The following is a 15202-nucleotide window of genomic DNA, read 5'->3' on the forward strand; positions in this document are numbered from 1 at the left end:
TTAAGCACGGGTGTCAAACTGGCGGCCCTCCAGCTGTTGCGAAACTACAAGTCCCATGAGGCATTGCAAGATTGACAGTTACAAGCATGACTCCCAAAGGCAGAGGCATGATGGGACTTGTAGTTTCACAAAGGCTGGAGGGCCTCCAGTTTGACACCCCTGCGTTAAGCTTTGACACAAAAACCTGGAAGGTGATTCCTGGTTTCTATGTAGAGCTGCACCAGATTTTGAACTCTCCAGTTTTGGTAAATCAACCCCCTGTCTTTTTAAATGTATCCTCTTTTTGGGTGAGTTATCTTTTGTACTAACCAGCTATTATAAACGCTACAAAAATCGTAAACACAATTCCAGAAATAACTGAGCTCAACTTTTTGAGAACCCATGGGTGTAAGTCTTCTGGTCAAGGTATTTAACAACATTTATTTTGTTTCTGGGCCATATTACAGGCGTTTACATTATTCTCATCCCGTTAAAAGATCCCTTTAGCAACCTGTTAATCAATTTTACCACCCTGAGTTTCGCTTTTTTGATTTATTTATTTTGTAACCTATAAATGTTGAAAGTGTTGTTAAATTTTGTATTTTTGAAAGACCTTTCCTTATTGTTTTTGACTACATACCAATACTATCCTACATAGGATTTGTTTTCTGTTGTTCAGGCACTATTCAGAGTCAGCATCTACTTTCTAGGCTGAGATGCTGGATTAGATATGACTCAACCATGTTAATAATGGTGCTTTTACAGTTGTTGGCTGCGTTCACAAATGTCTGACACGAGTCAGCCCGAGCTGCATTAATTGACTGTTACTTGCTTCAAAGTTACAATATAGCAATATGTAATTGAAAAAAAAAATTATATATATATATATATACACTAATTTGCCAAAAGTATTGGGACACAGCTCCAAATTATTGGATTCAGGTGTTCCAATCCCCTCCATGGCCACATGTGTATAAAATCAAGCACCTAGGCATGCAGTCTGCTTCTACAAACATTTTGTGGAAGAATGGGTCGCGCTCAGTGAATTCAAGTGTTGTACCGTGATAGGTTGCCACCTGTGCAATAAGTCCATCCATGAAATTTCCTTGCTATCAAATATTCCACGGTCAACTTTTAGTGGTATTATAACAAAGTGGAAGCAACTGGGAACAACAGCAACATAGAATGACAGAGCGGGGTCAGCGCATGCTGAAGCGCACAGTGTGCAGAAGTCGCCAACTGTCTGCAGAGTCAATAGCTAAAGACCTCCAAACTTCATGTGGCCTTCAGATTAGCACAACAGCAGTGCGTAGAGATCTTCATGGAATGGGTTTCCATGGCCGAGCAGCTGCATCCAAGCCTTACATCACCAAGTGCAATGCAAAGCGTCAGATGCAGTGGTGTAAAGCATACCACCACTGGACTCAAGAACAGTGGAGACGTGTTCTCTGGAGTGACCAATCACACTTCTGATGGAATCCGATGGACATGTTTAGGTTTGATGGTTGCCAGGAGACCGGTACTTCCCTGACTGCATTGTGCCAGGTGTAAAGTTTGGTGGAGGGGGGATTATGGTGTGGGGTTGTTTTTCAGGGGTTAGGCTTGGCCCCTTAGTTCCAGTAAAGGGAACTCTTAAGGTAGCAGCATACCAGGACATTTTGAACAATTTCATGCTCCCAACTTTGTGGGAACAGTTTGGCGATGGCCCCTTTCTGTTCCAACATGACTGCACGCCAGTGCACAAAGCAAGGTCCATAAAGACATGGATGAGCGAGTTTGGGGTGAAGTAACGTGAATGGACTGCACAGAGTCTTGACCTCAACCCGATAGAACACCTTTGGGATGAATTAGAGCGGAGACTGTGAGCCAGGCCTTCTCGTCCAACATCAGTGCCTGACCTCACAAATACGCTTCTGGAAGAATGGTCAAACATTCCCATAGACACACTCCTAAACCTTGTGGACAGCCTTCCCAGAAGAGTTGAAGCTGTTATAGCTGCAAAGGGTGGGCCAACTCAATATTGAACCCTATGGACTAAGACTGGGATGCCATTAAAGTTTATGTGCGTGTAAAGGCAGGTGTCCAAATACTTTTGGCAATATAGTGTATCTTTAGAACACAGAACACCAATTCCTGAACTCCATGAATTTCTGAGTTCCATAAACTCTTGATGTTGCTGTATTTTTTTTTCACAGACATTTCATGTGGCTTGCCCTCTAGTGGATTCTTCTGAGTAATATACAGAAAACTAACTTAGGCCAATAACAATAGAAGCTTGCCTAAAAAAAGCTATGCTTGGCCTGTCCCAGCTATGCTAAGAACAGGAGATTCTCCCCCCCCCCCCCCCCCCCCGCCCATCAAGGTCCTAAACAGCTGTTCACCTAAAACAGAGTTTGCATATAGTAGGCAGAGTAACAAAACAAAACAAAAAAAAATAAAGTTAACAAAAAAAAATACAAAAACATATATAAATAAAAAAGGGAAGGCTCAATGGACTACTTGGTCTTTTTTCTGCCATCACTCTTCTGTGTTTCTACAAGTAAAATTGTATTTTTTTACATTCTATTGTTATCCGTACTCATTCAGCCTCATACTGTGTATAAATATATATGTATTTTGTTTTGTATTTTTGTATACTAAAGAAACTTTTTTTGGCCTGTGTTTTGTAGGAACGTGCTTATATTTGTCAAAGTTGTTAGGTGATGATGACAAATACTGTTTATTGTCCAAGACTATAGGGTAAAGGTTTACAAGACCTGAACACTGTTTTATATGGAATGCTCTTGTTGCATTGTTGTCGCCTTTCATATGAATCACATACAGAATTATGTATTGAGGTGCATCCCAGCAAAGGCACACCTATTTGCTAAAAGATCGATGTTAAAACCGAATTCAGGACAGAATGTGTAATGACTCATGGACACACCTAGCAATACATGCAGTGTTGCTGTGTGCGTGTGAATATAAATATATATATATATATATACACAATAATACATACATGCATGTACAGAGGTGACAGGTAGTGTTGCTGTGTGTGTGATATATATTCTAGAAACTTTAAACTCCATATTATATGATAGGAACAAAAGGACTATATACATAATAATACATACATGCATGTATAGAGGTGACAGGCCAGATGGTAAGAGTGATGAGGAGGAATCTGTTCATAGGTGATCAGGGGTGGTGGGTTCACGGAATAAAATCTGAAGCCAAATTGTAAAGGAAGGATAGAGTTGATGGGGGAATCCCTCCCACTGCGCTATTGTATTCTGACAGTGGCAGATTTTCCCATCGTTGGAATGCAATGGGCACTAATGCCGGCTATAGCCAGTAGCAGTGATTGTATAAAAAAAATAAAAATGACAGGCTGATTGTACTGAAGTCGATCGATAGATGGATCAAAATGCAGCTGGTTGCTGCTGAACTTCAATCCGCCTATGGCTGACTTAAAGGATAAATTCACCTGGTCACAAAAAATAATAAATGTACATTTTTTTGCAAGTAAAAAATGTGCATTTATTATTTTTTGTTGCAGGAGACTGTAAAGCATTGCACCAGCAATCAGCAGATCACTGATGCCATGCAGGTCTCCTGCAGACCTGTCAGTGTATCTGTGTGCTCTTACATCCCATACAGGCAAGCAGATACACTGACAGAATCAATGAACTACGACGGCGCTCCACAGCACCATGATAGTTCATTGAGAACTACAAGCTTAAAAATGGGTGGAATATGTAACATATTCCCAAAGGTGAGCATATCCTTTAAGGAAAATGAGTACAACTGCACTTGCAAAGAGCACAGTCAGTTTAGTAAATCACCACCATAGTCTGCACTTGCATGTCTGCACATGGGAGGACAGCTGTGACCTTATGTATAAGAATCACAGGAAACACCATTGCAACTACTACAGTGTTAATATGTTCCAAAGGTTTCTTACAGTGGTGGGTGACAAAAAGGGAAGGAAGTCATAGGAAACAGGATACAAAAAATACTTAGAATGCATAGTAAGGGGAAAAAAAAATTACATTGTAGCTGTCAATGCCCACTCCAATACACTGCAATGCAAACTGCAGGACATGGCATGCAATTTTAGTGAGAATAAAACCTAAAAGTGGTCACACTTGTTACAGTCTGATTTTTCCAATCTTCATACCAGTTCCATTCAGATTTATTAAGAGCTATGTAGTATGAGGGTCAGCACCAGGAGTGTTCAAACTTTTGACTTTCCTGGGCCACACTGGAAGAAGAGAATGGTCTTGGGGCACACATAAAATACATTAACAATAAGGATAGCTGATGAGCAGAAAAAGTCAGGCAGCTCACAAGTTAATGATCACTGATACAGAAAATATACTGTATCTGAGTAGAAAAAACTTAATTTAAAAAAAAAAAAATTATTATAAAAGTAAAAGAGGGCAACATAAAACTAGTGCGATATTTGACACTGTTTTTGATAAACTAACACATCAATATCTGGTTGATAGATGTACTAACAATTGTCAATGAATTCTGAAGGTGCTCCTCATATATTTTGGTTCTAATTCTGCCCTTCATGTTCTTCACCCTTGAAAATAATTGCTCATAAATATAGATGCTGCCGAAAACTGATGACATGAATAAGGCGTGGTTGTGAAGGGTGGGAGATTTTTCTTTGGGAAGATAAAACTTATAAAAGTCCAGTAAAGAGACACTGTCAAATATTTCTTTGGCCGCATGTGTTCGCTAAGTGTAAATGCATTTTTACAAAAATGTGTTTTAAAAAAAAAATCAACATTTTTAAGTGTTTTTTTATGATTTTGTGTTGGGCCACATTCATAGCCATCTTGGGCTTCAGGTTGGGCACTCCTGGTGTACAAATTCCGTCCAATCAAGTAGGTCCCGAAAATGCAGAATCATTAAAAAAATCTAATATATTCTATATTCAAAACTTGGGATTCACATATATTTTGACATATATGTCTTTTGTACAAACCAGCACTACACCATTCTGGTAAGTATTTATTACATCATTACTGCACTGCAATGCCATTCACTTTTAATGACAACCCACATTACTTCCACCTGCTTTGCATTGCATTGCACCATACATTGTGTTTAAATAAATGCAGCAGGAACAATTTTAGATCAGTTCTAGTGCATTTGTAGCCCATTTAAATGAACAGGCTGCTTTAATGTGATCATGCATGTGAACACGCCATATACCCTCCATTAAACGCACCAGAGCTGACTGCTGTGCTGTGAATGGGCTATACATTCACAGTAGATGCTGTCTTAATTGCTGCTGGTTAATAATTAGCAGCACTACCGGGGCGGACTGACCATTTGGAAACTAGGGCACTGCCCGAGGGCCCGGGGTCAGTAGGGGGCCCCATGAGATGCCCCTGGTACCTTTTTTCATAGGCTTTTTTGAGTTTGGGAAGGACACGGGCCCCATGATCCCCTGATGCCCGGGGGCCCCATGAGTTGTCAGTCCGCCCCTGAGCACTACTCATTTTCACGTAGAAGTTGCATAAGCAAACAAAATCTTTGCATGCAAAAAAAAGGAGATAAAAAATGTTATGCTAATATGGTATTGCTTCTGTGCAAGCCTACATCTAAATGTCCTGGGGAATCACATTGTAGAAAGTCTTGCAAAATGCCCATATTGATACAGGCAGCCAATAAAAACCGGGCACTTTTTCTACTGTTCAGGGTTTTTTTTTTTTTTTTTCGTTTTGTTTTTTTTTAATTTCAAACCACAATTTATAAATGGAGCTAATGCACCTCAAGCCAAGTATTCAGTCAGTGTCCCTTGCAAACTTGGAACGCCTCATTAAATTTGCCTAATCTGTGGTATGTTAACAGCCTCCTCCTGCTGTATTTTACACTTTAGTGGGAAACTGAGGGGGGAGCAGTAATTCCATGGCCCAGCTACCTGTTTTTACCCCTCCCCTGCCACCCAGGTGAAAGAGGCTTTGCTATACAACTCAGAGCTACTCTGGAAGCACTGTTCAGCGTGGTAACAAGGATTGTAGGGAAAGTATGTAAAACAAATTAGGGTGAACGTACTGGATTTTTTAAAGCATTTACAGTTGACTAAATTAATCTTTGTACTTGGTGGGAGTTGACAAAAATACTCATAGAAAATGGCCTGTAAATGAAGAGCTCTTACATTCTCTACTCTGGTGGTCACGTTTTCCATTTGCTGCTCCATTTCAGCAATGCAGCCTCCATTAGTCTCTCTGACAGTCAGCACTTCTGGGATTGTCAAATGCCTGTGTCCCCCTTTTACGCGTTTCGTCCTTCCATAGGATTTGGCAATGAATGTGGGGTCAGAAGGTGGAATCATAGCATGTAATTGTTCACACAGGCACCTGACAGTACTGAAAGTGTTGAATGCAGATGAGACTGATGAAGGTTCCAATATTCAAATGGATTGGTGGTAAGAGACACAGGTCATCAGAGAGGCGAATATAAGAGCTTTCATCTTTCAAGACACCTTATTTTATGGATGCTTTGCTACCATGACAAGATTGCTCAAAATCAGCCTTCAGTGTCAGTACCCAAACTCAAAAAAATTTAATACATTGCAGCTTACCAGTCCTTAGATGTGGCGGCTGCATTAGTTTTCTTTTTTTCAGTCTTAGAGCATTTCCAGCAAGTACAGAAAATACCAGTTGCTCTTGGCAAAAATGCAGTGTTCCTGTCGCTTCCTGTGAAGTGAAAATACAGCAGTAACATCCTTATCTCTGTTACAGCACTTTGGAAGTAATCTCTTGTTCTCTCTTTACTATCTTTCCTAGAGTTTGCCCGTCTGCTGCAAGCAATGTGGACAAGTTCAGTCAATGAGGTTGTGAGTCCCATGGAATTTAAAAGCCAGATACAGAGATATGCACCACGGTTTATGGGATACAAGTAAGAGTTTCATAAAGTATAACCAGATCCATGTTTTGAAAAGTATTTAAAGCCCGACTCATTTTATTATGTTTTGGATAGAGTGGGGAAGGGGTACAGTATCTGTCATGTTTTTATTGCCATCTGTGTCCCCTGTGGAGAGATTTCACCACACTTCTTGTCAGAATAGGAAGTGATAAGAGGTCGTTCCTACAGGGACACAGCGAAATGCAAAAAACTGGAAATGGTTAGAACTTCTTAGATTGTACACTCTTGAGGGTCAAGTATAGATGTGAATGTACAATATATATGTAAAGCGCCCCCCTTCTTATATGGTCCTCACAGGAACAGAATATTAGGAAACATCTTCCTAACGGGGTCAAAAACATAGAATCATAAAATAAAACCTGACCGAAATGTATTTGTTTCCATCTCTACTAAGGGCTACATCAAAAAATGGCTGGAGTTAGACTTTAAATGTTACATACAAAATAATATTTCTTGTTTGATACTAGTAATCAATCAGCAGCTAACTTCTGAACTGTAATTTTTTGTTGCACAAGAACATTATTAAATGGTAACAGCCCTGCTATTAGGTGGTACTTTCATTTCAATTTAAATCTCTATAATTACTATCCAGCATAATCATTAAATTGCATGTGGATCAGCTATGAGACTTTATTGTTCCATACTGTGAGCTGTCATACCGGCTTACATTCTGGGAGAGATCTCTATATGGTCATTCTATGGAAACAGCTCACTACTTACAAACTAGTACTCAGTCTCTCGATATTTTAAAAGCTATGTATATAGTCATATACTGTGTGCTGATTTTCTCTTCTTTTTGGAAAACATTTAGTTTCACTGGTGATATACTGTATAAAGCCAGTCTGTCTGGATGCAGTGGCTGAACTACAAAGCTTTGGGCCCCAATACAAATTTTGGACCTGAACCTCCCTTTGCTTCCCTCTAATGTTTACATGTATTAAAGGAGAAGTTTAGCCAAAGCCTTTTTTTTTGCTATATTTCACCTTTGGATCACCAGAGTGCTGTTAGTTCTGCAGTCCTGTGACCCATTTTCAGCCGACAGCGGGGGCAATAGCTCGTTGTCGGCTGACATCACAGACCCGGTCTAGGCTCTGAATAGATATGGACAGGATCCACCCAGATGCCTAGACCAGCAGCTGGCTCTTCCTCTCAGCTGGGAGGCGCTCCAGTGGCCGCTGGCAGGGCAGAGCAGAGAGCTGGTGACTGATAGTCACTGCTCCGAGCAGAGGAGAGAACTGAGCAATCAGTAGTGGACTGATTGGATTGATGCTGCACCCACATAGGTGAGTGTGTGTGTATATGATATATATATATATATATATATATATATATATATATATATATATATATATATATATAAATTTTTTTAAATGAATCCCATACTTCTCTTCTAAAGTGTTTTTCTGTAGGCAAAACCTATTTTTTCTAGTTTTGAATAAAGTGGGTAAGGTTAGACCCTCTATAATGTTTTTAGTGTCTGTGTCCCCATTTGAAAAATTCGCTCCTTTATTTGTATTAGTGACCATTGTCCACAATTAAGAGAGGAAATCCAAAACCATAGCATTGTACCTAGAGCAAATGGTATTGGAAATTCTTCTAATGAGGACATCTGTTGTGGAGGACAGTTGTCTAAGAGGGGAATTACCCTCCCTTAGGGAGATTTCCTCTAACATCCAGTTGTGTCTCTGGAGCAGGATGTAAAGGTTAAGGTGAGTATACCCTAAAAGCGAACCTGTGCCCACAAAACACCCACTAAAATATTTGCATGTTCTTTAAAAGCAGTAAAAGCCCCCATTCATCTATATCTATAACTGTTGTGAAAAAAATTCATTTCAAAGTTCACAACACAAGCATGGTGTTTTTCCAGGTGTTCTGTGTTTTTCTGGCACAGTCCAGGCCTCTAATCTATAAATGGAGGTGGTGGACCTTTCACTCATATGCCTATCCTCCATTTATAGATTGTGTCTCATTCATAGGAGCTTTAGCACCAGCCTCTGTGGATGGAGGAGTTGGGCAGATAGGGCAGGCATAGTCAGTCACTCTTTATGAGTGTCTGTCCTCAATTCCATTAACCCCCGCCACACCCAAAGATTATGGTGCTGGGGGTGGTTGGAGAGTTCAATGGTGGAGGAATTCCACAAACAGAAGAGACAGAAGCATAAGGGACACATCCTGCCAAGTGTACAAAATGTCCCTTGTGCTGATTTTTTATTTATTTATTTTGATTAAACTTAGGCTTTCAATGAATCACCATAGGGATAGCATTTTCAGATGAAAAAAGCTAGATTGAATGCATTATATAGCATTTTCATAGGTAATCACAGTTCAGCTTTAATGCACCTTCCTCTTTACCGTCAGTTAAGGATTTACATGTTTCTATTTACAGTGAGTAATTATAAATGTACACAGCACCAGCCATATACAAGCTATGTCTCATACTTAGTAATGCAGCAGTTTTGTGTTAGTGTTTCACTGTCTGAATGCAGATCTGTCATTCTGTCACAAGCTTTAACGCAACAGCCATTCCACAAAGTTGCTATTTTTCATTGTAACATTCAAAAACAGCCGTTGGGTAGAGAATTCCCAAACCTGTATATAAATTGATTGCTGAAAACACCTAGCAGATAAGTAATAAATGTAAACATCCCATAAAAAAAGACTTATAGGTAAAGTGCATGGCTAGCCAATAGTAATTTTATTTATTTTTAAAGTGGGAATATTTAAAATTCCTGTAGGATTTGTACAGTAGAGTAGGGGAAGACCGGAAAAAAAAAACATTTTTATTGCTCAAACCATTGAAATAAAGAAAGGTGTATCAGATCATAACCAGATGAAAGAGTCCAAGATCATCTTAATTGTTGGTAAATGCATTTCGGGGGCAACACCACTCCCCTTTATCAAGTTGTTAGTCTATGAGGAGAGTTCAATACTGGTTCTAGTATAACCCTAATGAAGTAAACCTTGGAACACTTGAATTGTAGAGATTGTGGATGATACCTGGTTTCCTCACTCTTAGAGGGATGCTTTTGTATTTGTAATAGGTCATTCAGATTCAGCTACTCTTCAATTTTGGCTATAACATCTAACACTACTAGATATAGTACAGGTTTCTAGTGATTGCATAGGCAATATATAAGTCTGAAAACTAAACCGCTTTCTTTTTTCTTTTGCAGTCAACAAGATGCACAAGAGTTTTTGAGGTTTCTTCTAGATGGACTGCACAATGAAGTTAACAGAGTGACAGTCAAACCCAAACCCAATACTCAGGACTTGGACCATTTGCTGTAAGTAAATGGGCAGTGGTTCATTGTACATTATTATTATTGCATAAATGGATGTATATTTTCACTCATCTCTACCCTATGCTGTCATCTACTGCTCTAGGAGCCAAAAAAGGACCTGTCTTTGCCAGCATTTTTGAATGTGTCAGAATTATTTATTTTGAAGTCCTTAAAGTGGAGCTCTATCCATACTTTGGATTTATCGAATTTTTTTTAATACTTTTGACTAGAGTGGAGACACATTAGATACTGTGGGGTTCATTTACTAAAACTGAAGAGTGCAAAATCTGCTGTAGCTGTGCATAGTAATCAATCAGCTTCTAACTTCAGCTTGTTCAATTAAAGGATAAGTTTACCTTTTGGACAAAAATAATAAATGCACATTTTTTGGCATTTATTATTTTTGTCTACAGGAGCCTGAAAAGCATTGCACCAGCGATCAGTAGATCGCTGGTGCCATGCAGGTCTCCTGCAGACCTGTCAGAATATCTGCTTGCTGTACAGGATATACTAGAAGCTTCAATGAACTACAGCGCTCCACAACACCATGGTAGTTCATTGAGCATTCAGCTACTAAGGCTGTTGGGACTTGCAGTTCATTCTTTCATAGTCTGTGAATGAATGATGCGACCGTGTTGGCGGAGCTCCGCACGGCTGCGCTGTTTTCAAATTTGGCAGATAGTACAGGGAGACTTCTTCATGCACTATATGTCAGAAGGAAGGGGGGGGCAGTAGCTGTGGCTATGGGAACATGTTACATGTTCCACCCTAAAAACGGGTGGAACATGTTACATGTTCCCAAAGGTGAACGTATCCTTTAAACTTTGACAAAGCTTTGACAAGTTTGCACCAGATTTTGCACCCTCCAGTTTTATTAAATCAACCCCTGTGTCACGTTTCTATTACTGTCTGTATAACTGTTTTCTGTGGCATTGCTGTGAACTGAACATTCTGCTTCTACCTTCTGAAGTCATATATTTAAGGAGAAGCTACTAAATGCTGGTGACAGTTGACTTTTATATGTGAAATACAGTTGAAGGTGTTTTCTGCATAAATTCTTATGGAGATAAAGAAATAGATGCAAATTTAATATCTGAAGTTAAATTATTATTATATGAGATTTATATAGCGCCAACAGTTTGCGCAGTGCTTTACAAAATGAAGGTAGACATTACAGTTACAATATAATTTGGTACAAGAGGAAACAGAGGGCCCTAAATAAAATTAAAAATAAAATTAGTTAAAAAATGTAATAGGGTTTGGTTGGTTTAGTTTGGAATTCTGGAGGTTGTGATGGTTGGGTGGATGATATTATTTTTCTAGGGAGGAATGGGAGCACAGATACATCAGGGTAGAAGTAAAAACATCAATTCATATTCAATAACAAAAATTCCCTTGTAGATTCTTAAGGTGACTGTCAACCAAAAAGTAACAAAACAACAATTGTGTATTATATTGTACACAGAGACATACATGCATGCACAAAAAATGTTGCATGATACAATTACATTACAAAAAACAAATGTTGAATCATCATACAACCAGAGCCTAATCTATGTAAAGCTAGCCATACACTATGTAAAATTTGGCCATTTCCTGATGAACTAAAAAAAAAATATAACAGTGTATATATAGCCAGCTTAAAGAGGTTCTTCACTTTGTTTGAAAAAAAATTATAAATCAACAGCTACAAATACTGTAGCTGCTGAATTAAAAAAAAAAGAAAAAAAAAAAGCACAACTACGTGTCCAGATATCCAACACTGTCCTCACTCAGGCTGGGTCTTTGCCGGTCTTCAGGTCCCTGAAAAATTCCAAAAGAAATAGATAGGAGGGAGGAAGAGGACATAAAGCAGAACGTCCCCTTTAGGTAGAAATTTCAATTTTTTTATTTTTAATCAATTTCTTACAATAAGAAATAAAAAGAAACACAATGTAACAAAACATTACAATTGCTTCATACACATATTTTCTTTTAAAAATCCCCCCCCCCTTCCACCTAAAAAAACTAAATCCACTTTAAGACCGATAATATGCAGTAAACATATTAGCTACCCTCCGACCACCATCTTCATGCTCCTCCAGGCGATTCCTGGATCCCTTGCTCTGGCAAAACTATCCCTGAACCAAAATATTCTTCAGATAATATAGAAATGTTCTTCAGTATCTCCCACGATACTTTCTGGTGACAGCCATGTATGAAAACCTTCCACAATAAAGCAAAGAACTCTCCTATGGTTGTCCTTTTTGATCCCAAAAATATGGGACTATACATAAATATACATAAATAATATTTGATGAGATCAGGCCACTCTTAATCCATCAACAGGCATCCACTGAAGGACGCTTCATGTGGTATGTAGGTGAGATTTCACTGATGTTGAAGGATTCCATAGCCCGACTGAACACACTGCTGACTGTCCACATATCTCCTAATAAGTATGGAGTTGTATATAAATTTATTCTTCCATACAGGGGCGTATCTACCGCGAGGCAAACAAGGCGTTTGCCTAGGGCGGCAATTTTCTAGGGGGCGGCACCGACTGGCTACATGTGCTAATCGAGCACAAATTGTCCTAATGTCTTGTTTGAGAGCAGTTGATTGAATCCTCTCTCCTCTCCCAGTCCCTGCTAAACTGGCCACATTTAAATTCCTCTATAGCCAGCTTAAAGTATGAATAAAGGCGAAACTTTTTTTTTTTTCTTTTCTTTTTTTTTTGTTTTGTTTTGGATAGAATGGAGATGGATTTGAACATCTGTTTTTATTGCTGTCTGTGCCCCTGTTATGAAGATTCACCCTCTCTGTTTGTCCTGTTTACCATTATCATCGAAAGTGAAAGTAAAACAAAACCCTAACTTTTGGGCAGTCCCCAGAAAAGTAATAGAGGGGAAATCTTCCGGTGAGGACACTAGTTCTGGTGACCCAGCAGTCCCAAAGTAATTCCCTTAATTTGCATGGATTTTCCCTCACTTCCTGTTTTGGCTATGGGACAGGAAGTGAAGGGAAATCTCCCCATTGGGACACAGATGGCAGAAAATAGACAGGGGTTATAACCCTCCCTTACTCTATCCAGAATGAGAAAAAAAAACATTATGCCTATAGTTACTTTAAATAGTTAACTTGAAAATGTAATCCTAATAATGGTGGCTGGTTAAGGTTTGTAAACAATGATCCTAATCTGAAATCAGTTTTGGACTGGCTTCATTTACAACATCCACGTTCCTTGTGAAACTAATGGATGCAAATGTACAATGAGCAAAAATTAAATATTGTTTTTGCTTTGAGTAGGCATGGCTCCTGTTCCTCCAGATACTATTTGTTCTTTCAGTATTATATTTATAAAAAACTACCTTTGCAAAGGTTTAGCTTGGATGGCAGAAACTCTGAGCTGTATGTAGTGTCAACAGAAAGTCAGCTTCAGCACAAACCGAATACCTGGAGTTCTGCCAGTCTTTTCATTGTAGTTGCCAGCTAAAATCACACGCTGATTTATTTCTGATTATGTAACTGTAATTACTTATTATTATTGAAAGTGGTAATGGTAGGTTTGAAATGTTGTTTCAATCTGCTGAGCACATACATAACCAGTCTCTTATATTATATAATATGCCACATGACTGTAAAAATTCTCTTTCACAAGCTCGTTAAAGAAACCTGAGCAAACACGAGCAAGATTAAAAAAAAACATATTTTATTAGCTATATACGTGTGTGTGTGTGTGTGTGTGTGCACGCGCGTGCGTGTGTTGTTATGAACATTTTGTATAAGCTTTATTCTTATAGTTACTAGGTAACATGAATGCAATTTGAATGTAATTTATGGTACAGGACATGCTCCCCCTATTGCACCAATGGGCTTAAGCTTAGGACAGCACCAAGTCAAAATTTCTAAATTTTCAATACACAAATATTTATGATGATGTGTTTTTTTAACATAGACCACTCCATTCACAGTGAACTCAACATGTTTTGTTTAAAGATAATGTCCTAGTACTCAATATTAATACTAGAGATGTAAAATTTCCAGAAATTTGAAGCCATGGGGAAAAAAACGTTTTTGTTCCCTGTTTTTTTACCCTCTTACCTGTCAGTTAAGGCTTGAAAGAACAGAAACTATCATCTACTGTATCCCAATAATCACCCAACTGTAGGAGGTACAATGTGGAGTCCACAAGCAAACTAAACTGGGGCCTTTCCCCTGCAAGTGCCCCCTAATGACAGAAATGCATATTTCTCTTGTTTGAGAACAGCATTGACATGGAAAGTGTTACTTGAATTGTATTCCAGGATTTGCTTGTCTTCAGCTGAGAGAACTTGCAATAATTTAAGGCTTTACATGAATTCTCCAGAAGAAACAATACAGCTTGCTGATAGATTCATAGGGCTAGGGCTTTAACAGACAGAGCGGAAGTTCAGGTGGTTAACCGTCCCTCCCTCACATTTTCCTTCCATTTTCATTCGTTGGTGAAAATTGGAATTGATTTTCGTCATAGTTTTCATCAACATGCAGCTGACAAAATATTTTCGGCATCTGAATTTACACTGGAACAAAGTACATATAGTACTTTGTCCTATCATCCTAGGTGCTATCTAAGGCTAGGTGTGAGGTCAGACAGGGCAACCCTTTTCCCCCCACAACATCTGACAAAATAGCTATCTGACAAATGGTACTTTTCTCCACCTCCCTGGGGAACAGAACACTTAAAAAAATAATGAAGTGAGGCTTCTTCTGTAACTATTGACTACATTTCCTTTGTAGATTTAGCACGTTTCTAAAAGCATTTTAGAAATTCTGGTCACAGTTGGGGGTCATACACAAGGAAATGACATTTGGGGAAGAATATTTTTTGAAGTTCTCTGTGCTCATGATTAAAGCAGGCCATAGACGGGTCGTTTATCGGCCGAATTTTCGTCCGTTTTTCGTGGATCCTCTCATTTCTTTTTATCGGACATGCTGGAAAATCCCCGAAAAACGGCCGTTTTTTGTAAGCATTGGTGGCAGCAATGACTGAT

General features: G+C 38.9%; 1 protein-coding gene across 2 annotated transcripts in view; it reads left to right on the plus strand.

Moving 5' to 3' along the window:
* The window catches only part of USP2 (ubiquitin specific peptidase 2), a 121045-nt gene that overhangs the window by 84972 nt on the left and 20871 nt on the right, over window positions 1-15202 (plus strand). For both annotated transcript variants that reach the window (XM_089678566.1, XM_089678567.1), the window contains exons 5-6: window positions 6771-6882; window positions 10083-10193. In XM_089678566.1, coding sequence (XP_089534692.1) covers window positions 6771-6882; window positions 10083-10193 — 223 coding nt within the window. The remainder of the gene's footprint in view (window positions 1-6770; window positions 6883-10082; window positions 10194-15202) is intronic.

This window comes from Staurois parvus, unplaced genomic scaffold (assembly GCF_062004578.1).
Source record: "Staurois parvus isolate SC_StPar_1 unplaced genomic scaffold, SC_StPar_1.0 ptg000207l, whole genome shotgun sequence".
NCBI classification, from domain to species: Eukaryota; Metazoa; Chordata; class Amphibia; order Anura; family Ranidae; genus Staurois; species Staurois parvus.